Source organism: Anomaloglossus baeobatrachus, chromosome 6 (genome assembly GCF_048569485.1).
Source record: "Anomaloglossus baeobatrachus isolate aAnoBae1 chromosome 6, aAnoBae1.hap1, whole genome shotgun sequence".
Lineage (NCBI taxonomy): Eukaryota > Metazoa > Chordata > Amphibia > Anura > Aromobatidae > Anomaloglossus > Anomaloglossus baeobatrachus.
This window is the reverse complement of record NC_134358.1, coordinates 542,270,650-542,297,244: the sequence shown is the minus strand read 5'-3', so window position 1 is coordinate 542,297,244 and position 26,595 is coordinate 542,270,650. Positions and strand designations below refer to the sequence as shown.

At 51.9% G+C, this 26,595-nt stretch overlaps 1 protein-coding gene across 1 annotated transcript in view; it reads left to right on the top strand.

The window, feature by feature from the left end:
• The window catches only part of MINDY3 (MINDY lysine 48 deubiquitinase 3), a 201,060-nt gene that overhangs the window by 87,574 nt on the left and 86,891 nt on the right, over window positions 1-26,595 (top strand). Inside the window, exon 11 of the mRNA XM_075315624.1 lies at window positions 12,282-12,362. Coding sequence (XP_075171739.1) covers window positions 12,282-12,362 — 81 coding nt within the window. The remainder of the gene's footprint in view (window positions 1-12,281; window positions 12,363-26,595) is intronic.

Genomic DNA, 26,595 nt, shown 5'->3' with positions numbered 1-26,595 from the left:
AGGGGAACTGCATAATGTTTACACAGTATTTCTATATGTGCATATGTAGCAGAGTTGCGTGCCTAAATGTTCGTATGTAGCAAAGCTGTTTGTGTCTATATATACATATGTGGTAGAGCTTTGTGTGTCTATATATGCATATGTAGCAGTGCTGTGTGTGCCTATATGTGCAGACCCTTTGCTCAGTATTGAATAGAAGCCCCTTTTGAGCTAGTACAGCCAGGGCTGTATTTTGCCTTCGTGCTGCCCTAGGCACTTTAAGTGGTCGCGCCCCTTAGTGACAACGTAAAACTGAGTTTTCGCACACGACATCTGTTTAAGGCAGATCTACTTTGTAAAACACTTGATAAAGTATCAATGAGAAATGAAGGGCACTAACCCCCCCCCAATGGGGATCACCACAGGCACATCAAAACATAGCATGAGTATAAAATATTCCCACCGTCCCCACTTATATACTGTGACTGTCACACTGCCCCTAATAAACTACACACTACCCTCCCTTATAAATTATACCCACCACACCTTCCTCAATTATGAAATATGATCTGCACATTGACTTCACATCATGCTGCCCCCTCCTCACAGTGTCCCATGCATGCTGCCCCCTCCTCACAGTGTCCCATGCATACTGCCCCCTCCTCACAATGTCCCATGCATGCTGCCCCCTCCTCACAATGTCCCATGTATGCTTCCCCCTCCTCACAATGTCCCATGCATGCTGCCCCCTCTTCCAAGTGTCCCATGCATACTGCCCCCTCCTCACAATGTCCCATGCATGCTGCCCCCTCCTCACAATGTCCCATGCATGCTGCCCCCTCCTCACAATGTCCCATGTATGCTTCCCCCTCCTCACAATGCCCCATGCTTGCTGCCCCCTCCTCACAATGTCCCATGCTTGCTGCCCCCTCCTCACAATGTCCCATGCTTGCTGCCCCCTCCTCAGTGTCCCATGCTTGCTGCCCCCTCCTCACAATGTCCCATGCATGCTGCCCCCTCCTCACAATGTCCCATACATACTGCCCCCTCCTCACAATGTCCCATGCATGCTTCCCACTCCTCACAATGTCCCATGCATGCTGCCCCCTCCTCACAATGTCCCATGCATGCTGCCCCCTCCTCACAATGTCCCATGCATGCTTCCCCCTCCTCACAATGTCCCATGCATGCTTCCCCCTCCTCACAATGTCCCATGCATGCTTCCCCCTCCTCACAATGTCCCATGCATGCTTCCCCCTCCTCACAATGTCCCATGCATGCTTCCCCCTCCTCACAATGTCCCATGCATGCTTCCACCTCCTCAGTGTCCCATGCATGCTTCCCCCTCCTCACAATGTCCCATGCATGCTGCCCCCTCCTCACAATGTCCCATGCATGCTGCCCCCTCCTCACAATGTCCCATGCATGCTGCCCCCTCCTCACAATGTCCCATGCATGCTGCCCCCTCCTCACAATGTCCCATGCATGCTGCCCCCTCCTCACAATGTCCCATGCATGCTGCCCCCTCCTCAGTGTCCCATGCATGCTGCCCCCTCCTGACAGTGTCCGATGCATGCTGCCCCTCCTCACAATGTCCCATGCATGCTGCCCCCTCCTCACAATGTCCCGTGCATGCTGCCCCCTCCTCACAGTGTCCCGTGCATGCTGCCCCTCTCCATGAGCTCCTAATGCTGCCTTCCTCTTTTCCATAATGACATCTCCATGCTGCCCCACTCATCATACTAAGACCACCACACTAACGCTTATGCTGAGACCCCCCCTACACACACTACCCCACTCTTGATATTGACTCCCCTACATTGTTCCACTCCATACTGAGCCCACACATGCTGCCCCTTCTCCATAATGAGCTCCCAATGCTGCCCCCTCTTATTCTGAGTCCTTACACTCCCCCCCATCGATATTGTCATTGCTCTATCCCTTAACCCTTGTCATCTGTCTCTAGCATTGGCCCCTCTCTTCCATTCCCCCAGCAGCAGCCTCTCTCCCCCCGCCTCCAGCAGCAGCCTCTCCCCCAGCATCAGCCTCTCTCCCCCCAGCCGCCCCCAGAATCAGCCTCTCTCCCCCCAGCCTCCCTCAGCATCAGCCTCCCTGCTCCCAGCTTACCCCAGCATCAGCCTCTCTCCTCCCATCCTCCCCCAGCATGAGCCTTCTCCAGCATCAGCCTCTCTCCTCCCAGCCTCCCCCAGCATCAGCCTCCCTGCTCCCAGCTTCCCCCCAGCATCAGCCTCCTTCCTCCCAGCCTCCCCCAGCATCAGCCTCCCTCCTCCCAGCCTCCCCCAGCATCAGCCTCCCTCCTCCCAGCCTCCCCCAGCATCAGCCTCCCTCCTTCCAGCCTCCCCCAGCATCAGCCTCCCTCCTCCCAGCCCCCCTCCTCCAAGCCTCCCCCAGCATCAGCCTCCCAGAGCATCAGCCTCCCAGCCTCCCCCAGCATCAGCCTCTCTCCTCCCAGCCTCCCCCAGCATCAGCCTCCCTCTTCCCAGCCTCCCCCAGCATCAGCCTCCCTCTTCCCAGCCTCCCCCAGCATCAGCCTCCCCCAGCATCAGCCACCCTCTTCCCAGCCTCCCCCAGCATCAGCCTCCCTCTTCCCAGCCTCCCCCAGCATCAGCCTCCCTCTTCCCAGCCTCCCCCAGCATCAGCCACCCTCTTCCCAGCCTCCCACAGCATCAGCCACCCTCTTCCCAGCCTCCCACAGCATCAGCTACCCTACTCCTAGCCTCCCCCACCCTCCTCCCAGCCTCCCCCAGCATCAGCCTCCCCCAGCATCAGCCTCCCCCAGCATCAGCCTCCCCCAGCATCAGCCTCCCCCAGCATCAGCCTCCCCCAGCATCAGCCTCCCAGCCTCCCCCAGCATCAGCCTCCCAGCCTCCCCCAGCATCAGCCTCCCAGCCTCCCCCAGCATCAGCCTCCCAGCCTCCCCCAGCATCAGCCTCTCGCCTCCCTTCTCCCAGCCTCCCTCCTCATCAGCCTCCCTCCTCCAAGCCTCCCCCTCCCAGCCTCCCCTAGCATCAGCCTCTCTCCTCCCAGCCTCCCCCAGCCTCAGCCTCCCTCCTCCCAGCCTCCCCAAGCCTCAGCCTCCCTCCTCCCAGCCTCCCCCAGCCTCAGCCTCCCTCCTCCCAGCCTCCCCCAGCCTCAGCCTCCCTCCAAGCCTCCCCCAGCCTCAGCCTCCCTCCTCCAAGCCTCCCCCAGCATCAGCCTCCCTCCTCTCAGCCTCCCCCAGCATCAGCCTCCCTCCTCCCAGCCTCCCCCAGCATCAGCCTCCCCCAGCATCAGCCTCCCTCAGCATCAGCCTCCCTCAGCATCAGCCTCCCCCAGCATCAGCCTCCCTCAGCATCAGCCTCCCTCAGCATCAGCCTCCCCCAGCATCAGCCTCCCTCCTCCCAGCATCAGCCTCCCCCAGCATCAGCCTCCCCCAGCATCAGCCTCTCTCCTCCTAGCCTCCCCCAGCATCAGCCTCCCTCCTCCCAGCATCAGCCTCCCTCCTCCTAGCCTCCCCCAGCATCAGCCTCCCTCCTCCCAGCATCAGCCTCCCCCAGCATCAGCCTCCCTTCTCCCAGCATCAGCCTCCCTCCTCCTAGCCTCCCCCAGCATCAGCCTCCCTCCTCCCAGCATCAGCCTCCCTCCTCCTAGCCTCCCCCAGCATCAGCCTCCCTCCTCCCAGCATCAGCCTCCCTCCTCCTAGCCTCCCCGTGCATCAGCCTCCCTCCTCCCAGCATCAGCCTCCCTCCTCCTAGCCTCCCCCAGCATCAGCCTCCCTCCTCCCAGCATCAGCCTCCCTCCTCCTAGCCTCCCCCAGCATCAGCCTCCCTCCTCCCAGCATCAGCCTCCCTCCTCCTAGCCTCCCCCAGCATCAGCCTCCCTCCTCCCAGCATCAGCCTCCCTCCTCCCTCAGCTTCCCTCCTCCAAGCCTCACCCTCCCCCTCCCAGCCTCCCCCAGCATCAGCCTCCCTCAGCATCAGCCTCCCCCAGCATCAGCCTCCCTCCACCCAGCCTCCCCCAGCATCAGCCTCCCTCCTCCCTCAGCCTCCCTCAGCATCAGCCTCTGTCCCCCCAGCCTCCCTCAGCATCAGCCTCCCTGCTCCCAGCTTACCCCAGCATCAGCCTCTCTCCTCCCATCTTCCCCCAGCATGAGCCTCCTCCAGCATCAGCCTCTCTCCTCCCAGCCTCCCCCAGCATGAGCCTCCCCCAGCATCAGCCTCCCTCCTCCCAGCCTCCCCCAGCATCAGCCTCCCCCAGCATCAGCCTCTCTCCTCCCAGCCTCCCCCCTCCCAGCCTCCCCCAGCATCAGCCTCCCTTCTCCCAGCCTCCCTCCTCATCAGCCTCCCTCCTCCAAGCCTCCCCCTCCCAGCCTCCCCTAGCATCAGCCTCTCTCCTCCCAGCCTCCCCCAGCCTCAGCCTCCCTCCTCCCAGCCTCCCCCAGCCTCAGCCTCCCTCCTCCAAGCCTCCCCCAGCCTCAGCCTCCCTCCTCCAAGCCTCCCCCAGCATCAGCCTCCCTCCTCTCAGCCTCCCCCAGCATCAGCCTCCCTCCTCCCAGCCTCCCTCAGCATCAGCCTCCCTCAGCATCAGCCTCCCTCAGCATCAGCCTCCCTCAGCATCAGCCTCCCCCAGCATCAGCCTCCCCCAGCATCAGCCTCCCCCAGCATCAGCCTCCCCCAGCATCAGCCTCCCTCCTCCTAGCCTCCCCCAGCATCAGCCTCCCTCCTCCCAGCATCAGCCTCCCTCCTCCTAGCCTCCCCCAGCATCAGCCTCCCTCCTCCCAGCATCAGCCTCCCCCAGCATCAGCCTCCCTTCTCCCAGCATCAGCCTCCCTCCTCCTAGCCTCCCCCAGCATCAGCCTCCCTCCTCCCAGCATCAGCCTCCCTCCTCCTAGCCTCCCCCAGCATCAGCCTCCCTCCTCCCAGCATCAGCCTCCCTCCTCCTAGCCTCCCCGTGCATCAGCCTCCCTCCTCCCAGCATCAGCCTCCCTCCTCGTAGCCTCCCCCAGCATCAGCCTCCCTCCTCCCAGCATCAGCCTCCCTCCTCCTAGCCTCCCCCAGCATCAGCCTCCCTCCTCCCAGCATCAGCCTCCCTCCTCCTAGCCTCCCCCAGCATCAGCCTCCCTCCTCCCAGCATCAGCCTCCCTCCTCCCTCAGCTTCCCTCCTCCAAGCCTCACCCTCCCAGCCTCCCCCAGCATCAGCCTCCCTCAGCATCAGCCTCCCCCAGCATCAGCCTCCCTCCACCCAGCCTCCCCCAGCATCAGCCTCCCTCCTCCCTCAGCCTCCCTCAGCATCAGCCTCTGTCCCCCCAGCCTCCCTCAGCATCAGCCTCCCTGCTCCCAGCTTACCCCAGCATCAGCCTCTCTCCTCCCATCTTCCCCCAGCATGAGCCTCCTCCAGCATCAGCCTCTCTCCTCCCAGCCTCCCCCAGCATGAGCCTCCTCCAGCATCAGCCTCTCTCCTCCCAGCCTCCCCCAGCATCAGCCTCCCTGCTCCCAGCCTCCCCCAGCATCAGCCTCCCCCAGCATCAGCCTCCCCCAGCCTCAGCCTCCCTCCTCCCAGCCTCCCCCAGCCTCAGCCTCCCTCCTCCCAGCCTGCCTCAGCCTCCCTCCTCCCAGCCTCCCCCAGCCTCAGCCTCCCTCCTCCCAGCCTCCCCCAGCCTCAGCCTCCCTACTCCCAGCCTCCCCCAGCATCAGCCTCCCTCCTCCCAGCCTCCCCCAGCATCAGCCTCCCTCAGCATCAGCCTCCCTCCTCCCAGCCTCCCCCAGCATCAGCCTCCCTCCTCCCAGCATCAGCCTCCCTCCTCCTAGCCTCCCCCAGCATCAGCCTCCCTCCTCCCAGCCTCCCCCAGCATCAGCCTCCCTCAGCATCAGCCTCCCTCCTCCCAGCCTCCCCCAGCATCAGCCTCCCTCCTCCCAGCATCAGCCTCCCTCCTCCCAGCATCAGCCTCCCTCCTCCTAGCCTCCCCCAGCATCAGCCTCCCTCCTCCCAGCATCAGCCTCCCTCCTCCTAGCCTCCCCCAGCATCAGCCTCCCTCCTCCCAGCATCAGCCTCCCTCCTCCTAGCCTCCCCCAGCATCAGCCTCCCTCCTGCCAGCATCAGCCTCCCTCCTCCTAGCCTCCCCCAGCATCAGCCTCCCTCCTCCCAGCATCAGCCTCCCTCCTCCTAGCCTCCCCCATCATCAGCCTCCTTCCTCCCAGCATCAGCCTCCCTCCTCCTAGCCTCCCCCAGCATCAGCCTCCCTTCTCCCAGCATCAGCCTCCCTCCTCCTAGCCTCCCCCAGCATCAGCCTCCCTCCTCCCAGCATCAGCCTCCCTCCTCCTAGCTCCCCCAGCATCAGCCTCCCTCCTCCCAGCATCAGCCTCCCTCCTCCTAGCCTCCCCCAGCATCAGCCTCCTTCCTCCCAGCATCAGCCTCCCTCCTCCTAGCCTCCCCCAGCATCAGCCTCCCTCCTCCCAGCATCAGCCTCCCTCCTCCCTCAGCTTCCCTCCTCCAAGCCTCTCCCTCCCCCTCCCAGCCTCCCCCAGCATCAGCCTCCCCCAGCATCAGCCTCCCTCAGCATCAGCCTCCCTCAGCATCAGCCTCCCCCAGCATCAGCCTCCCTCCACCCAGCCTCCCCCAGCATCAGCCTCCCTCCTCCCTCAGCCTCCCTCCTGCCTCAGCCTCCCTCCTCCCTCAGCCTCCCTTACAGCATCAGCCTCTGTTCCCCCAGCCTCCCTCAGCATCAGCCTCCCTGCTCCCAGCTTACCCCAGCATCAGCCTCTCTCCTCCCATCTTCCCCCAGCATGAGCCTCCTCCAGCATCAGCCTCTCTCCTCCCAGCCTCCCCCAGAATGAGCCTCCTCCAGCATCAGCCTCTCTCCTCCCAGCCTCCCCCAGCATCAGCCTCCCTCAGCATCAGCCTCCCCCAGCCTCAGCCTCCCCCAGCCTCAGCCTCCCTCCTCCCAGCCTCCCCCAGCCTCAGCCTCCCTCCTCCCAGCCTCCCCCAGCATCAGCCTCCCTACTCCCAGCCTCCCCCAGCATCAGCCTCCCTCCTCCCAGCATCAGCCTCCCTCCTCCTAGCCTCCCCCAGCATCAGCCTCCCTCCTCCCAGCCTCCCCCAGCATCAGCTTCCCTCAGCATCAGCCTCCCTCCTCCCAGCCTCCCCCAGCATCAGCCTCCCTCCTTCCAGCATCAGCCTCCCTCCTCCTAGCCTCCCCCAGCATCAGCCTCCCTCCTCCCCGCATCAGCCTCCCTCCTCCTAGCCTCCCCCAGCATCAGCCTCCCTCCTCCCAGCATCAGCCTCCCTCCTCCTAGCCTCCCCCAGCATCAGCCTCCCTCCTCCCAGCATCAGCTTCCCTCCTCCTAGCCTCCCCCAGCATCAGCCTCCCTCCTCCCAGCATCAGCCTCCCTCCTCCTAGCCTCCCCCAGCGTCAGCCTCCCTCCTCCCAGCATCAGCCTCCCTCCTCCTAGCCTCCCCCAGCGTCAGCCTCCCTCCTTCCAGCATCAGCCTCCCTCCTCCAAGCCTCACCCTCCCCCTCCCAGCCTCCTCCAGCATCAGCCTCCCTCAGCATCAGCCTCCCTCCTCCCAGCCTCCGCCTCCCTCCTCCCAGCCTCCCTCAGCATCAGCCTCCCTCCTCCCAGCCTCCCTCAGCATCAGCCTCCCTCCTCCCAACCTCCCCCAGCATCAGCCTCCCTCCTCCCAGCATCAGCCTCCCTCCTCCCAGCCTCCCTCAGCATCAGCCTCCCTCCCAACCTCCCCCAGCATTAGCCTCCCTCCTCCCAGCCTCCCCCAGCATTAGCCTCCCTCCTCCCAGCCTCCCCCAGCATTAGCCTCCCTCCTCCCAGCCTCCCCCAGCATTAGCCTCCCTCCTCCCAGCCTCCCCCAGCATCAGCCTCCCTCCTCCAACTCTCCCTCAGCATCAGCTTCCCTCCTCCAACCCTCCCAGCCTCCCCCAGCATCAGCCTCCCTCAGCATCAGCCTCCCCCAGAATCAGTCTCTCTCCTCCCAGCCTCCCCCAGCATCTGCTTCTCACCTCCCCAGCCTCAGCCTCTCTCTCTCCCCAGCCTCCCCCCCAGCCTCAGCCTCTCTCCCCCCAGCCTCAGCCTTTCTCTCCCGCCAGCCTCAGCATCTTTCCCCCCAGCCTCCCTCTCCCCCAGCCTCAGCCTCTCTCTTCCCAGCCTCCCCCCAGCCTAAGCCTCTTTCTCTGCCCAGCCTCTCTCTCTTCCCAGCCTCTCCCAGCCTCCCTCAGCCTCTTTCTCTGCCCAGCCTCTCCTTGCATGATTATAGTGGAAAAAGGCATCGCAACGATCATCAACTAACCTGTAAGGAGCCCATACATTCTAGGCTCTGCCTCTGCCTTATCTGCTCCGGTGCCCGCCGCCCTGCTCTGGCTGGCTCCTCTTCTGGCTTGCTCCAGCTGCAGACGCGTCCTCCTCCGCGGCGTGTGTCGTCTGCAGCATTGGACGCTGCAGCACGGGGCAGTCAGCTGTTTGTCGCGCCCGCGCGCCTCTGACCCCGGAAGTGAAGGCGATGGAACTTTCGGGGTTAATCAGCTCACCATGCCTGGCGCCCGCCATGTATTTAAATAGACAGAAGTGCACCTCCCCTCCCTCTCAACCCCCCCCCCCCCCCCCGAACACAGCCGAGTGTAACGGAGGGAGGGACGGGGGGCGGGGATGGAAAAAAAAAAATTTATATAAATTTTTTTTATTTTTTTTTTTGCTGCCAGAAAGTGCCGCCCCCCGCAACGTGCCGCCCTAGGCACGGGACCACAGGTGCCTAGTGGCAAATACGACCCTGAGTACAGCCATGAGTCTTCTTGGGAATGATGCAACAAGATTTTTATCCCTGGATTTGCGGATCCATTCTTCCTTGCAGATCCTCTCCAGTTCCATCAGGTTGGATGGTGAACGTTGGTGGACGCCATTTTCAGGTCTCTCCAGAGAGACTCAATTGGGTTTAGGTCAGGGCTCTGGCTGGGCCAGTCAAGAATGGTCAGAGTTGTTCTGAAGCCACTCCTTGTTATTTTAGCTGTGTACTTAGGGTCATTGTCTTGATGGAAGGTGAACTTTCTGCCAAGTCTGAGGTCCAGAGCACTCTGGAATTGGTTTTCTTCCAGGATATCTCTGTACTTGGCCGCATTCATCGTTCCTTCAATTGTAACCAGTTATCCTGTCCCTGCAGCTGAAAAATACCCCAATAACATGATGCTGCCACCACCATGTTTCACTGTAGGGATTGTATTGGGCAGGTGATGAGCAGTGTCTAGTTTTATCCACACATACCACTTAGAATTATCATCAAAAAGTTCTATCTTCGTCTCATCAGACCAAAGAATCTTATTTCTCATAGTCTGGGAGTCCTTCATGTGTGTTTTTGCAAACAGCATGTGGGCTTTCATGTTTTTCTCTGAGAGGTTTCCGTTGGGCCACTCTGCCATAAAGGCCCGACTGGTGGAGGCTGCAGAGATAGCTGACTTTGTGGAACTTTCTTCTATCTCCTTACTGCATCTCTGGAGCTCAGCCACGGTGATCTTGGGGTTCTTCTTTACCTCTCTCACCAAGGCTCTTCTCCCATGGTTGCGCAGTTTGGCTGGACGGCCAGATCTAGGAAGAGTTCTGCTGGTCCCAAACTTCTTCCATTTAATGATTATGGGGGCCACTGTCCTCTTGGGAACCTTGAGTACTGCAGAAATTCTTTTGTAACCTTTGCCAGATCTGTGCCTTGCCACAATTCTGTCTCTGAGCTCCTTGGGCAGTTCCTTTGAGCTCATGATTCTCATTTGGTGTGACATGCAGTGTGAGCCGTGAGGTCTTATATAGACAGGTGTGCGCCTTTCCACATCAAGTCCTATCAGATTAATTGCACACAGCTGGACTCCAATGAAGGAGTAGAACCATCTCAAGGAGGATCACAAGGAAATGGACAGCATGGGACTTCAATATGAGTGTCTGAGCAAAGGGGCTGAATACTTATGACCATGGGATATTTCAGTTTTTCTTGTTTTAATAAATTTGCAAATATTTCTACATTTGTTTTTTATTTTCTGTCAAGATGGGGGATGGGGGCAGAGTATACATTAATGAGGAAAAAATTAAACTTTTTTTTTTAATTTACCAAATGGCTGCAAAGAAACAGAGTGAAATATTTAAAAGGGTCTGAATTCTTTCAGTACCAACTGCATGTTGCAAAGCTGTGTCTTTGTGCATATATATCAGAGCTGTGCGTCTATATATGCATATGTAGTAGAGCTTTGTGTGTCTATATATGCATATGCCGCAGCTCTATTTGTCTGTATGTGCATATGTAGTAGAGGTTTGTGTATATCTACATGTGCATATGTAGCACAGCTGTGTGCCTCTACATGTGCATATGTAGCAGAGCTGTGTGCCTCTACATGTGCATATGTAGCAGAGCTGTGTGCCTCTACATGTGGATATGTAGCAGAGCTGTGTGCCTCTACATGTGCATATGTAGCAGAGCTGTGTGCATCTACATGTGGATGTGTTGCAGAGCTGTGTGCCTCTACATGTGCATATGTAGCAGAGCTGTGTGCCTCTACATGTGGATGTGTAGCAGAGCTGTGTGCATCTACATGTGGATGTGTTGCAGAGCTGTGTGCCTCTACATGTGGATGTGTAGCAGAGCTGTGTGCATTTACATGTGGATGTGTTGCAGAGCTGTGTGCCTCTACATGTGCATATGTAGCAAGCTGTGTGCCTCAACATGTGGATGTGTTGCAGAGCTGTGTGCCTCTACATGTGGATATGTAGCAGAGCTGTGTGCCTCTACATGTGCATATGTAGCAGAGCTGTGTGCCTCTACATGTGCATATGTAGCAGAGCTGTGTGCCTCTACATGTGGATGTGTTGCAGAGCTGTGTGCCTCTACATGTGCATATGTAGCAGAGCTGTGTGCCTCTACATGTGGATGTGTTGCAGAGCTGTGTGCCTCTACATGTGGATGTGTTGCAGAGCTGTGTGCCTCTACATGTGCATATGTAGTAGAGCTGTGTGCCTCTACATGTGCATATGTAGCAGAGCTGTGTGCCTCTACATGTGCATATGTAGCAGAGCTGTGTGCCTCTACATGTGCATATGTAGCAAGCTGTGTGCCTCTACATGTGGATGTGTTGCAGAGCTGTGTGCCTCTACATGTGGATATGTTACAGAGCTGTGTGCCTCTACATGTGCATATGTAGCAGAGCTGTGTGCCTCTACATGTGCATATGTAGCAGAGCTGTGTGCCTCTACATGTGGATGTGTTGCAGAGCTGTGTGCCTCTACATGTGCATATGTAGCAGAGCTGTGTGCCTCTACATGTGGATGTGTTGCAGAGCTGTGTGCCTCTACATGTGGATGTGTTGCAGAGCTGTGTGCCTCTACATGTGCATATGTAGTAGAGCTGTGTACCTCTACATGTGCATATGTAGCAGAGCTGTGTGCCTCTACATGTGCATATGTAGCAGAGCTGTGTGCCTCTACATGTGGATATGTAGCAGAGCTGTGTGCCTCTACATGTGGATATGTAGCAGAGCTGTGTGCCTCTACATGTGCATATGTAGCAGAGCTGTGTGCCTCTACATGTGGATGTGTTGCAGAGCTGTGTGCCTCTACATGTGGATGTGTTGCAGAGCTGTGTGCCTCTACATGTGCATATGTAGCAGAGCTGTGTGCCTCTACATGTGCATATGTAGCAGAGCTGTGTGCCTCTACATGTGCATATGTAGCAGAGCTGTGTGCCTCTACATGTGCATATGTAGCAGAGCTGTGTGCCTCTACATGTGCATATGTAGCAGAGCTGTGTGCCTCTACATGTGCATGTGTTGCAGAGCTGTGTGCCTCTACATGTGGATATGTAGCAGAGCTGTGTGCCTCTACATGTGGATATGTAGCAGAGCTGTGTGCCTCTACATGTGCATATGTAGCAGAGCTGTGTGCCTCTACATGTGCATATGTAGCAGAGCTGTGTGCCTCTACATGTGCATATGTAGCAGAGCTGTGTGCCTCTACATGTGCATATGTAGCAGAGCTTGGATCTAATAAACAACGTAACAATAAAAGTTAGACTGTTCCTTTTTAAACTTTTCTACATCCAAAACACTGCAAATGTAACAATAGATTAATCCCAATAAAAAAGGAATTTCTCTTTTATTCGCCGACATTATTCGATATTTGTTGCAAATGATTGTATTTCACTTGCCATGCCAAGATGTACGTATCGCCCGGCTTAGATTAATAAATAAGTCCGCTGTTCTCTTACAGTATAGGGTTGTCGCTGACGATCCTTTGTGTATTTATTTCTCTTTATTTTTTTTTTTCCAGGTAGGCAATTTCTTGAAATCCCCCAAATGTCCGATCTGGGTAATCGGCAGCGAGACGCATCTAACAGTGTTTTTCACCAAGGTGAGTAATACTATTTACCGATATATCACGATATGTCACAGCTGTTGGGTAAATGTGTGTGAACAGATACAGTGCCACGTTATATACACTTTATACACGCATACCTGCTCTTGCCAAAGGCATAAATGCCTAAATAACGTAGACTATGCATTGTCTTAAGGGGAACCTGTTAAGACCCCCAAATGCTTTTAAAGGGCTTGTCCACTATGTGGACAACTCCTCCATACCTATGTTTGCCCCAGTAAAATAACACTTGTACTGCCCTCCAGTACCAGCGCCGTTCTAGCAGTGTGGACACTGCCTCTCCCTGGGATCGGGTGACATTATTCTCTTATGTGATCTCTGTGGCTAATCAGCGCTGGCTTCAGTCTCCCTCCCTCAGATGTAACTGAGGAATCTCACTTCCCCTGAATGTTTCTGATTTGTCCGACGTAATGGAAAGGGAAGCCAGTGCGATTTAGCCACAGAGATTGCGTGACATAATAATGTCACACAATCCCCAGGAGAAGCAGTGTTGGCACCCTTGGAACGGTGCTGGTATTGGAAGTGAGTATAAGGGTATATGCCCATGATCAGGTCTCACTGCATCCTTGACGCAGTGGGCCTTGACCTGCAGGTCCGCGAGTCTCCTACGCAGGAGACCGCAGCTGTCAGTACCCAAGATCAGGGATCAGTGCGCTGCGGTCTCCTCGCTTTGTTCTCCCTACAGAGGACATATGCGAATCCGCAGCAAACAATTGACATGCTGCGGTCTGGAAAGACGCAACGCAGGTCAGTGTTTGCTGCGAAAAAAGCAAGCACAGTGGGCACATGATTTCTAGAAATCCCATCCGCTGTGCTTGTACTGTACAAGGCAGCGTTTTGGACGCAGCTGAAGCATGCTGCATCCAAAACTTTGCAAACACTGATCGTGGGCACACACCCCAAGTGTTATTTTACTAGAGCAAACGTAGGGATTGAGAAGGGGTTGTCCGCGTAGTGGACAACGCCTTTAACATGCAGATATAGGGTTAATCTGTAGGTTAATAGCATTATAAAGCTGTGCAGGCGCTGCACTGAAAGCCCTGCTACCGGGAGGAAATTAACCTTATTCCTCCTGGCAGCTTCCGGCTTTTAGTTATAGAGGCATGGCCGAGATGGCTACTACCACTTCTTAGTACAAAGCAAGTGGCAGCTGTAACTGTACTCTAGCGCTGACTGACAGCCGGCTCTGTACTGATGCCTGGGCGTGGTTACAGCCGCTCACTGTATACTGAGTGGTGACTGAAGGTGCTGCAGCTGCGCATATACAACTGAAAGCCGGAGGCTGCCGGGAGGAATAAAGTTAATTCTCTCCTGGTAGACTGGCTTTCAGTGAAGAGTCCGGGCAGCTTTAGAACATTAACCTGCAGATTAAGGCTATGTTCACACACTGCTTCTTTTACTGCGTTTTTGGTGCATTTTTGAGGTCACAAAGATGCCCTTAAATGCATGTGTTTCCTTCTCCCAGCAAAGTCTATGAGATTTCTATTTTGCTGTGCATTATACTGTGCGTCTTTTTTTTTTTCCAGCGATTTTGAGCCCTTCCAGTCAATAGATTTGACTTTTTAAAAAATGCTTCGGGTAAAAACACATGCGTTTTTACCGCACTGCATCTTTGTGGTTTAAGAAAAGATGCAGTGTGTGAACATAGCCTACCTCTATATCTGCTGATCAGTAGCATTTGAAGATGTGACTGTTTCCCTTTCAAGGGGGATTGCTGCTCGATGCCTTCTGTAGGATGGCAGACAAATGTGTAATACATGCATATACAGTACAGACCAAACGTTTGGACACACCTTCTCATTCAAAGAGTTTTCTTTATTTTCGTGACACTGAAAATTATAGATTCACATTGAAGGCATCAAAACTATGAATTAAAACATGTGGAATGAAATACTTAACAAAAAAGTGTGAAACAACTGAAAATGTCTTATATTCTAGATTCTTCAAAGTAGCCACCTTTTGCTTTGATTACTGCTTTGCACACTCTTGGCATTCTCTTGATGAGCTTCAAGAGGTAGTCACGGGAAATGGTTTTCCAACAGTCTTGAAGGAGTTCCCAGAGATGCTTAGCACTTGTTGGCCCTTTTGCCTTCACTCTGCGGTCCAGCTCACCCCAAACCATCTCGATTGGGTTCAGGTCTGGTGACTGTGGAGGCCGGGTCATCTGGCGTAGCACCCCATCACTCTCCTTCTTAGTCAAATAGCCCTTACACAGCCTGGAGGTGTGTTTGGGGTCATTGTCCTCTTGAAAAATAAATGATGGTCCAACTAAACGCAAACCGGATGGAATAGCATGCCGGTTCAGTATGCCTTCAATTTTTAATAAATCCCCAACAGTGTCACCGGCAAAGCACCCCCACACCATCACATCTCCTCGCCCATGCTTCACAGTGGGAACCAGCCATGTAGAGTCCATCCGTTCCCCTTCTGTGCGTCGCACAAAGACACAGTGTTTGGATCCAAAGATCTCAAATTTGGACTTCTCAACCAAAGCACGGATTTCCACTGGTCTAATGTCCATTCCTTGTGTTCTTTAGCCCAAATAAGTCTCTTCTGCTTGTTGCGCAGTGGTTTCCTAGCAGCTATTTTACCATGAAGGCCTGCTGCACAAAGTCTCCTCTTAACAGTTGCTCTAGAGATGTGTCTGCTGCTAGAACTCTGTGTAGCATTGACCTGGTCTCTAATCTGAGCTGCTGTTAACCTGAGATTTCTGAGGCTGGTGACTTGGATAAACTTGTCCTCTGCAGCAGAGGTGACTCTTGGTCTTCCTTTCCTGGGGCAGTCCTCATGTGAGCCAGTTTCTTTGTAGCATTTGATAGTTTTTTTCCACTGCACTTGGGGACACTTTCAAAGTTTTTCCAATTTTTCGGACTGACTGACCTTCATTTCTTAAAGTAATGATGGTCACTCGTTTTTCTTTACGTAGCTGCTTTTTTCTTGACATAATACAAATTCTAACAGTCTATTCAGTAGGACTATCAGCTGTGTATCCACCAGACGTCTGCACAACACAACTGATGGTCCCAACACCATTTATAAGGCAAGAAATCCCACTTATTAAACCTGACCGGGCACACCTGTGAAGTGAAGACTATTTCCGGTGACTACCTCTTGAAGCTCATCAAGAGAATGCCAAGAGTGTGCAAAGCAGTAATCAAAGCAAAAGGAAGAACCTAAAATATAAGACATATTTTCAGTTATTTCACACTTTTTTTTTTTTTTAAGTATTTCATTCCACATGTGGTAATTCATAGTTTTGATGCCTTCAATGTGAATCTATCAGAGTCCTGAAAATAAAGAAAACTCTTTGAATGAGAAGGCATGTCCAAACCTTGTATATGTGCATTTTCTTAACCTTGTTATTACTATCTCTATGTCCTTAAATTTTGTAACGCATGATTTCAAGATTTGTTAACTACAAAACCTAATAAAAATCATTTGAATAGGAAAATAAAGAAAACTCTTTGAAAGAGAAGTTGCGTCCAAACGTTTGGTCTGTACTGTAGGTGGCACCCATGCATGTACATTTTGATGATAGCCGCCTCGACCGCTGGATTCTGAGCAGTGTTGCACATGTGGAACGGCAGATGTGTCCGCAGACTGGCGCATGCGCCTCGAATAAAGCTACCTTAGCCGTCTTTCATGACGAAAATGTGCTGCACCCGTATTTCGTATTTTTCTGTACAGAGAAGAAGCTTGATAATTTATGACTTCTTCAATGCCAACAATTTTTTGGTATTTCCCCTTGGGTCACTTTTTACCTATATGTATGGCGTCCATAAGAGTTGGGCTGGTATTAAGAATTTAAAGTGATGCACCTAGATGTCAGATGATAGTACAGTAATGGTAGATCTTCTTGGTTCATGGGCGGACATACTGTGTGTGTAGCTGCATAGGGACCCTAGAGACATGGGGGGGGCAATGGTTTCTTAACAACATGGTAGCGCTGTCATGGCTGTTAGATTGCATTCTAGGCCTGGCCCCTGTTTTACTGGGGGATCAATGGACATCCAAATGAATAGCTTTTGCCTTCATTAGATCCTCAGTTGGAGAATAAGGGCCCCCACGTAATGTCCATGTACAGGGGTCCGCTGCGATCTTCATATGCCATGGGTATTTCCATCAGATAGGTTTGTTGGAGTTTGGATATTATTTTATTACTAGCTGTAGTATCCGGCGTTGCCCGGGATAGTAACTGTCTCTCTGTCTGTTTCTCTGTCTGCCTCTTTCCTTGTGTCTTTGGATCGGTCTGTCTGTCTCTAGCTCTGTGTCTCTGTGTCTGTCTCTAGCTCTGTGTCTCTGGGCCTGTCTGTCTCTCTGTCTCTGTGCCTGTCTGGCTCTCTGTCTCTGTGCCTGTCTGGCTCTCTGTCTCTGTGCCTGTCTGGCTCTCTGTCTCTGTGCCTGTCTGGTGGCTCTATCCATCTCCACAGACATCATATTACCTCACACACAAGCTTCTTATACTATGAATGTCTTTTGTTCCTATAGCAACCAATCACAGCTGCTATTAATAACCTGTAGCTCCCAGCTCCATTTACTTTAATGGAGGCAGGTTTTTTGGAGAGTAACTGTAAAACGTGGGGTTACATTTTCCTGTCAAAACATAGTCTATGGCGTTCCCTGGGTCACATGAGGCGTCTGTGCAAAATTTAGTGATTGTAAATGCGACGGTGCGGATTCCTTTAGCATACACACACACACACACACACACACACACACACAGCTTTATATATTAGATTTATAATTGCGGGGGGCTTCGGGGTCTGCACTTTACATTACAGCACTGAATTTTTAATTTTTTTTATTTTTCCTTTTGGAAAATGTGAGCGATTCCCGTTGATGTCTGCACCCGGATTCCCACTACGAGCCGCTCCCGCTCTTCTCTCCGCAGGATGATTTATCACACACAACACTCTCGCAAGAGTTTTTCCTCCTCCTGCTGAGTCCTCATAGATGGCCCCTTCACCCCGGCGGGTGTTTGCTTGTTGTGACCCGTGTAATCCCCTGGATGTGTTTTACTTGTGCTATGGGAACTATAATTAGAGGCAGTACAGATGTGACCTCGCCGCACACTGCCGAAGATAAATCGCTGCTGGAAAGCCACTTCTGATTTCTTCACATGTCAGGGTCTGGGATAGGATCATTTGATGCAAAAATTATACTTTGCACCCTTTGTAATTTGCATGTCCATGCTGTATATCTAAAAACGAAAAAATATATCTTATTACATGCCATAGTGACACCCCCCCCCCCCCACTGATCACTGAAATGAAGGACGGAGCCGTGCCGTCCATCCGTCAGTTCTTATTGCACATTTTTGTACAAATATGGAGATAAGTGAGCATTAAAGGGTTATTCCCAAAAAAAGTTATCACCTATCAATAGGATTTGGAATAACTTGCTGATTCAGGACAGAGCTTTACAACCTCGTTCTCAGGATCCCTGACGGTCCGAGTAGTGATTTTCACAGCGATCCTGAAGATGGGGCTCTGCCGCCATATAGCAGAGGTGTATATGCTCAAAGCTCAGTTCTTGGCAGTCCTATAGACAATGAATGGAGCGGAGGCAGAACGTGCGCATCACTGTTTCTTCCAGGACAGCCTCGTTCTTAGGATCGCTGGTGACCCAGTGGTCAGACACTCAGTAATCCACAATGATCACCTAACCAACGGATAAGGAAAAACTAAAATTTGGGGGCATAGCCCTTTAAAGTGTAACTAAACTTTTAGAAGTTATTTCAATACTTTGGAACCCCTTAAATGCACGGTCCTGATGCCCGCACCGACTGCTCAAACCTCAAGCCAGAAAATATTTTGCTGTGGCTTGCCCGATGTGCAGGTCCCCACACCACTGTGCATGCGCTCAGGAAATGGGCACCCCAACACCCTGATTTAAACAATTGATGATCTTAGAACCAAGACCCCACTCCTCTGCCCCCAAAGTATCTTTAAATAGGGTTTAAGGAGACCTTTCAGGATCAGTAAGTTTTATTGTTCTACCTTATCCTGTTATCTTGCTGTAAGCTCTGTAGAATTCAGTCTCTCCTGCAGGGTAGTAAAGTATAAATTTAGTTACTCACTACTCCCCCCACCCACCCCTCAGTGCAGTCACTATCACTGCTGAGAGGTGGAGGGGAGAATGAGTCCGGGCAGCAGTGCAAATTTAGATCAGATCTACTATCACTGATGTCAGGAGGAGGGAGCAGGGCATATATAGTTTATATGTACATGCTTGACTACTTGTAAAAATGAATTTTACGGAGCTTACAGCAAGTTAACTGGAAGAGGAAGAGCTATAAAAGGTCTATTTTTAAAGAAATAACATTAGTATTGTACTACAAAATCACCTGACAGATTCCCTTTAAAAGTAGTGTAACCTATAACTAAAATGTGCCAATTAGGTCAGGGGCCCCTGACGTTAATGACCTCTATATCCCCGTTCCTGTCTTCAGAGCAGAGAGTTAAGCTAACCAGCTGGCATCCTATATCAGTAACCAAGCCAGCCCCCTTTTCTGTCTGTGAACAGGCTGTGATTTAGAGAGGGGGCTGGTTTAGTTTTTAAATTAAAAAGGACCTGTCCCCAGATCAGAAGTGTGCAGTTTTTGCTCTTTTTATTTCCGCCATTCTTCTTAGTATTCCATATATCTGTATATAATTATATACTTTTTTTTTTTCTTTAATCCTCCATACATTTCCACTATATGGGCCTTTTTATTGCTAACTTTTATGGTCTTGGGTAATGGGCAATGTTCATGTAATTCTCTAAGGGGCGCGTTTTTAGGCTGAGGTGTTTAATTTTCCTTTAAGCAACGCCCCATTGGTAAAGACTAGTGATGGGTGAATAGTAATTATTCGTGTTCGGATTATTCAGAACGAGTCCCAAAGTACTATTCTGGTGTTCGTTACGAATAACAAATCTATTGCAAGATGTTGGGAGACCCAGTGCAGGCCAGTTGGGAGACCCGGTGCAGGCCAGTTGGGAGACCCGGTGCAGGCCAGTTGGGAGACCCGGTGCAGGCCAGTTGGGAGACCCGGTGCAGGCCAGTTGGGAGACCCGGTGCAGGCCAGTTGGGAGACCCGGTGCAGGCCAGTTGGGAGACCCGGTGCAGGCCAGTTGGGAGACCCGGTGCAGGCCAGTTGGGTGACCCGGTGCAGGCCAGTTGGGTGACCCGGTGCAGGCCAGTTGGGTGACCCGGTGCAGGCCAGTTGGGTGACCCGGTGCAGGCCAGTTGGGTGACCTTCAGGAAAAATGCACAGGTTTCCCATTGTCTTGCATTAGGTTCATTATTTGTGACTAGTACCAGAGGAATAGTACTTTGGGATTTGTCACAAGTAATCTGAACACGAATAGTTACTATTCGCTCATCAATAGTAAAGACCATAAATATTATCCTATCGGGAGCAGTGAATAAAGAGGACCTTATCTCTACCGTTCACCAAAGACCAGTTATCTACAGGGTAAAAAAAACGTTAATCCTACAAGGGTTTTTCACCTTGGACAATCTCTGTGACCCTTCTAACTAATGCGGTGGCCCCTGTAATCATCAGCTTTAGTTTCTTTGGCATCCTGGCAGTAATGGCCACTTCTCACTAAGTGACATCGCTAACGACATCGCTGCTGAGTCATGGTTTTCGTGAAGCAACAGCGATCTTGCTAGCGATGTCGTTGTGTGTGACATCCAGCAACGACCTGGCCCCTGCTGTGAGGTCGACGGTCGTTGCTGAATGTCCTGGGCCATTTTCTTCAAAGGCGATGTCCTGCTGGGCAGGATGCATCTCTATGTTTGACGCTGTGTGACAGGGTCCCAATGACAGCAGAGATCGTTATACAGGTACTGCGACCTGTATCGTTACTGAGTCGTTGGTAAGGTCTGACTGTGTGACATCTCACCAGTGACCTCCCAGCGACTTACCCGCGATCCTTATCAGGTGGCAACATTTTCGGGATCGCTGGTAAGTCGCTAAATGTGACGGGGGCTTAAGTGATCACTTTTTCTCCAGTGCCCCAGCAGGTGATGTGCAGTATTACAGTGTATAGTCAAATCCAGGGTTATGTTTGACATGTAGGACAGGATTGGTGCTCAAGCGTCAGACGTTCTTTGTAACAGTGCCCTCCTCTAATAGGGCGCATATATGTATTTTTTTGGGATCCAGACACCTATAACAGCTCAGCAAAACGTTGAAGGCTGATCGATAATGCTCAGGCGAGTATAAAAAGCTTCCGCCACTTTATTTTACAGTTCACCCAATATGTAGTGGAATATAAAAATCCTACATAGGAAATTAAAGGCTTTCAAACTTGGGGGCAATTTTTTTTTTTTTTCTTGCTTTGAAGTCCTTAGGACAAGTAAATTAACATTTATTTATTTATTTATTTTTGAGACCAGATAATTTTGAAAAAGTCTGAAAATCTAATAAGCAGCCAAGTATTTACTGGTGCTCCCATAGGTGATCTTTTCACTTTCATGCTCTGACCGGGTCAGACCAATAGTGCCTCTGTCTTTATTGGCTTCCCGGGAAGAGGTTATCCAAACACATGATTGACATTGCCTCCCCCAGCCCCCACAGCTTAAAAACAAAGAAGAAAAAAAATCTAATATATTTTTACTATTTTTAACTAATAGAATTTTTTTTTTTAGATTTTCCAAAATCCTAGAGAATGTGATGTTGATGGCCCATTAAAATGTGAATGCATTTCATTTTATAATTTCTTATAGATTGTATATTTAAAAATAACAAACCACAATATAATATAAAAATGTGATTTTATTATCTCCGCAGTCATGTGTAGAGCATGGGATTTGCAGAGATAATGATGTAAAATGTGTATAGATGCACAACACATCACATGGAATTGGAGGCCGTTCACATGATGACATTAAACATTTATTGCCTGCAATGTCACACGCAAGGAGCGAAGAGTAGTGGAAGTAAACGGACATGTATACAATTAGGTGCAGGTATATTTGGACAGTGGGCGAATCTTTGTGGTTTCTGCTTTGTAGGCCACTATCTTATTATTATTATTATTATTATTATTATTATTATTATTATTATTATTAAAAAAAGTGTGTGATCTTTTTATATATATATATATATATATATACATATATATACTAGAAGGTGGCCCGATTCTACGCATCGGGTATTCTAGAATTTACGTATTGTGTAGTTCATGTATGATTTTTGTTTTATATATATATATATATATATATATATATATATATAGAGAGAGAGAGAGATGTTGTTGTGTGTAGTTACCAAGTGTTTGTGTAGGCGCTGTACATGTTCTGGGTGTTGTCTGGGTGTGGCGGCGGGTGAGAGCGGTGTTGTATGTGTGTTGCGTGTGTTGCGTTGTTTGTGGAGCGCTGTGTGTCTGTAGCGTTGTGTGTGTGTGTTGCGCGGTTTGTGTGTGTGTGGTGTGTTTTGGGGGAGGTATGTTTTGTGCAATGTGTGTGTTGTGCGGTATGTGCGTATATTTGTGTGTGCCGCGGTGTTTGTGTGTTGGGTGTTGTGTGTGTGCAGCGTTGTCTGTGTGTGTGGGTGTCTGTGTAGGGCAGTTGTTTGTGGTTCCCAGTGTGTGTGTGTGTGTGTGTGTGTGTGTGTGTGGTGTGTGGTGTGTTGTGCAGTGTGTGTGTGTGTGTGTGCGTGCATCAGCCTCTCTTCTCTCAGCCTACCTCTCCCAGCCTCCCTCCTCCCAGCCTCCCTCAGCATCAGCCTCCCTCTCCCAGCTCCCAGCCTCCCCAAGCATCAGCCTCCACCAGCATCAGCCTCTCTCCTTCCAGCCTCCCCCAGCATCAGCCTCCGCCAGCATCAGCCTCTCTCCTTCCAGCCTCCTCCAGCATCAGCCTCCCTCTCCCAGCCTTCCCCAGGATCAGCCTCTCTCCTCCCAGCCTCCGTCCTCCCAGCCTTCTCCAGCATCAGCTTTCCCCTCCCAGCCTCCCTCAGCATCAGCCTTCCCCAGCATCAGCCTCTCTCCTCCCAGCCTCAGCCTCTCTCCTTCCAGCCTCCCCCAGCATCAGCCTCTCTCCTTCCAGCTTCCCTCAGCATCAGCCTCCCCTTCCCAGCCTTCCCCAGGATCAGCCTCTCTCCTCCCAGCCTCCTTCCTCCCAGCCTCCCCCTCCCAGCCTCCCTCAGCATCAGCCTTCCGCTCCCAGTCTCCCCCAGCATCAGCCTCCCCATGCATCAGCCTCCACCAGCATCAGCCTCTCTCCTTCCAGCCTCCCCCAGCATCAGCCTCCCCTTCCCAGCCTTCCCCAGGATTAGCCTCTCTCCTCCCAGCCTCCTTCCTCCCAGCCTCCCCCTCCCAGCCTCCCTCAGCATCAGCCTTCCGCTCCCAGTCTCCCCCAGCATCAGCCTCCCCAAGCATCAGCCTCCACCAGCATCAGCCTCTCTCCTTCCAGCCTCCCCCAGCATCAGCCTCTCTCCTTCCAGCCTCCCTCAGCATCAGCCTCCCGTTCCCAGCCTTCCCCAGGATCAGCCTCTCTCCTCCCAGCCTCCTTCCTCCCAGCCTCCCTCAGCATTTGACTTCCCCTCCCAGTCTCCCCCAGCATCAGCCTCCCCAAGCATCAGCCTCCACCAGCATTAGCCTCCACCAGCATTAGCCTCTCTCCTTCCAGCCTCCCCCAGCATCAGCCTCCCCATGCATCAGCCTCCACCAGCATCAGCCTCCCTCGTCCCAGCCTCCCCCTCCCAGCCTCCCCCAGCATCAGCCTCTCTCCTCCCAGCCTTCCCCATGATCAGCCTCTCTGCTCCCAGCCTCCTCCAGCACGCCGTGCTCCTCTGCCGACACTCACACACCCGATCGCATCCACTCACACACACCCGATCGCATCCACTCACACACACCCGATCGCATCCACTCACACACTCCCGATCGCATCCACTCACACACACCCGATCGCATCCACTCACACACACCCGATCGCATCCACTCACACACACCCGATCGCATCCACTCACACACACAGACACTGACGATATCGCACATACTCACAACATCCGGAGGTATCACATGCTTCTGGCCATGTGATCCTCCCGCAGGTCCTGGAAGCTAACAGCACAGTACCGCCGCCGAGAAGCAAGCGATATCCCAGGATGTTGTGAGTATGTGGATGCGATGTGATGTGTGTGTGTGAGTGAGTGTGATCTGATTTGTGTGTGTGTGTGTGTGTGTGCTGTTATGTGTGTGTGCTGTTATGTGTCTGTATTTTCCGCCGCTGCAGGACCTTGATGTGTGGATGCGATGTGATGTGTGTGTGAGGTGTGTGTGAGAGTGAGTGTGAGCCAGTGTACACTGGTAACTATGATACACATCGGGTAACTAAGGGACCTTAGTTACCCGATGTGTATAATGGTTACCAGCTTTCACGGCCTCCGTCAAGATCCCAGCATCGCAAGGTTATGTCTGGCGCTGCCGGGATCCTGACGCAGCCGGTGTAGAAGCAAGCGATATCCCAGCATGTTGTGATGTGTGAGGTGTGTGTGAGAGTGAGTGTCTAAGAGTGAGTGTGATCTGATGTGTGTGTGTACTCACCTGGGAGTCGCGGCTCCGTGTCAGTTGGGCCAGAGCGAGCGTGCATTGCGTGAGGGGGGCGGGGCCTGCAGAGAGCCAGGGCGAGAGGCCAATCCGTGTGGGGGGGCGGGGCCATGGCGAGCCCAGCGGCCAATCAGCTTTGTGTCACCGTAAGGACACAATTTCGGAGCATGACAGACAGACAGATAGACAGACAGACAGACAGACAGAATAAGGCAATTATATATATAGATATAGATATATAGAGATAGATATATATGAGATAGATATATAGATATAGATATATATGAGATAGATATATATGAGATAGATATATAGATATATAGAGATAGATATAGATGTGTATATACATACTAGCTGTACTACCCGGCGTCGCCCGGGTTAATAGCTGCTGTTAACAAAACAGAATGTATTAACAAAAATGTATTCTGCACACAAACACCACAAAACAGATAGATAGAAATGTAATTATTAAAAGGCAAAAACTAAGCTAATAGAAGCATTTCACAACATATATTTCAAGACCACAGATATTCCACACAGATTTAACTAAATTGGCCAAGTAATGTGCTCGGTCGGTCTCTTTCCCGGTCGGTCTCTTTCCCGGTCGGTCTCTTTCCCGGTCGGTCTCTTTCCCGGTCGGTCTCTTTCCCGGTCGGTCTCTTTCCCGGTCGGTCTCTTTCCCGGTCGGTCTCTTTCCCGGTCGGTCTCTTTCCCGGTCGGTCTCTTTCCCGGTCGGTCTCTTTCCCGGTCGGTCTCTTTCCCGGTCGGTCTCTTTCCCGGTCGGTCTCTTTCCCGGTCGGTCTCTTTCCCGGTCGGTCTCTTTCCCGGTCGGCCTCCCCACCGACATCTTATTACCTCACATATAAGCTTCTTATACTATGAATGTATTTTGTTCCTATAGCAACCAATCCCAGCTCCTACTAATAACCTGTAGTTCCAGGCTCCATTTACTTTAATAAAGGCATGTTTTTTGGAGAGTAACTGTAAAGCGCGGGGTTAAATTTTCCCGTCAAAACATAGTCTACGACGTTCCCTGGGTCACATGAGGTGTCTGTGAAGAATTTTGTGATTGTAAATGTGACGGTGCGGATACACTTTTTGTTTCACTTTTTCCCCATTATGTAGATAGGGGCAAAATTGATTGGTAAATTGGAACGCGCGGGATTAAAATGTCACCTCACAACATAGCCTATGACGCTCTCGGGGTCCAGACGTGTGAGTGTGCACAATTTTGTGGCTGTAGCTGCGACGGTGCAGATGCCAATCCAGGACGCACGCACGCACGCACACACACACACACACACACACACACACATACGCACACACACACACACACACACACATTCATTCAGCTTTATATATTAGATATATGTGTGTGTGTGTATATATGTATGTGTGTGTATATATGTATATATATATATATATATATATATATATATGATATATGTATATAAATATATGTATGATATATATATAATTTTTATTTATTTTTTAATAAAATGAAGCTACTAAGATGCAATTATACTCAGGCTTTGTGGTTTAATTAAGGGGATTAAGCCAAAATATCCTGTGAACCATTTAGGAATTGCAACCATTTTTCTACAAAGCCTCCTCATTTCAGGGGCTCAAAACTGATTAGCTAAATTAACTTTTTACCATAAATAAAATGTTAATTTCTAATACTTTGTAGAGAATCCTTTACCGGCAATGATGGCCTGAAGTCTTTCGGCCACGGACGTCACCATCGCTGGTTTCCGCCTGTGTGATGCTTTGCCTGCATTTCCTGCAGCTGGCTTCAGTTGTCGGTTGTTTGTGGCTCTTTCTTCCTTTAAGTTTTCTCTTAATCCTGTGAAATGCAGCTCGACCGAGCTGAGATCTGGTGATGACTCGGACATTGTAGAATATTCTACTTCTTTGCTTTTGCAGGATATTTTGGGTCATTGTCCATCTCTCAGTAAAGCACTGTCCATTCATCCTTGCTGTATTTGGATGAACCTGAGCAGAAAGTCTCATCCTGTACACTTAAGGATTCATCCGGCTGCTTCTGTCTTCAGTCACATCATCAACAACCACTAGTGCCCCAGGGCCATTGTTAGCCCTGCATGCCCGGCCATCACAAAGCCTCCACCATGTGTTAGAGGACGTGCTGTGCTCTCGATCAGGAGCCGTTCCAAGCCTTCTCCAGACTGTCTTCTTCTTATCATTCTGGTACAGGTTGATCTTAAGCTGGTGTCACACCAAGCGACAGCGACAACGACGTCGCTGTTACGTCACCATTTTCGGTGACATAACAGCGACCTTGTAAGTCGCTGTTATGATCGCTGCTTAGCTGTCAAACACAGCAGAAGCAGCGATCATAACGTCGCTGTGCTACATGTGCAGAGAGCAGGGAGCCGCGCTTAGCGCTGGCTCCTTGCTCTCCTAGGTACAGTACACATCGGGTTAATTAACCCGATGTGTGCTGCAGCTACATGTCACAGTGCAGAGAGCAAGGAGCCGCGCGCACTGCTTAGCGCTGGCTCCTTGCTCTCCTTGCTACAGTATACATCGGGTTAATTACCCGATGCATACTGCAGCCACATGTCACAGTGCAGGAGCCGGCACTGGCAGCAAGAGCGGAGGCTGGTAACCAGCGTAAACATCGGGTAACCAGGGAAAGGTCTTCCCTTGG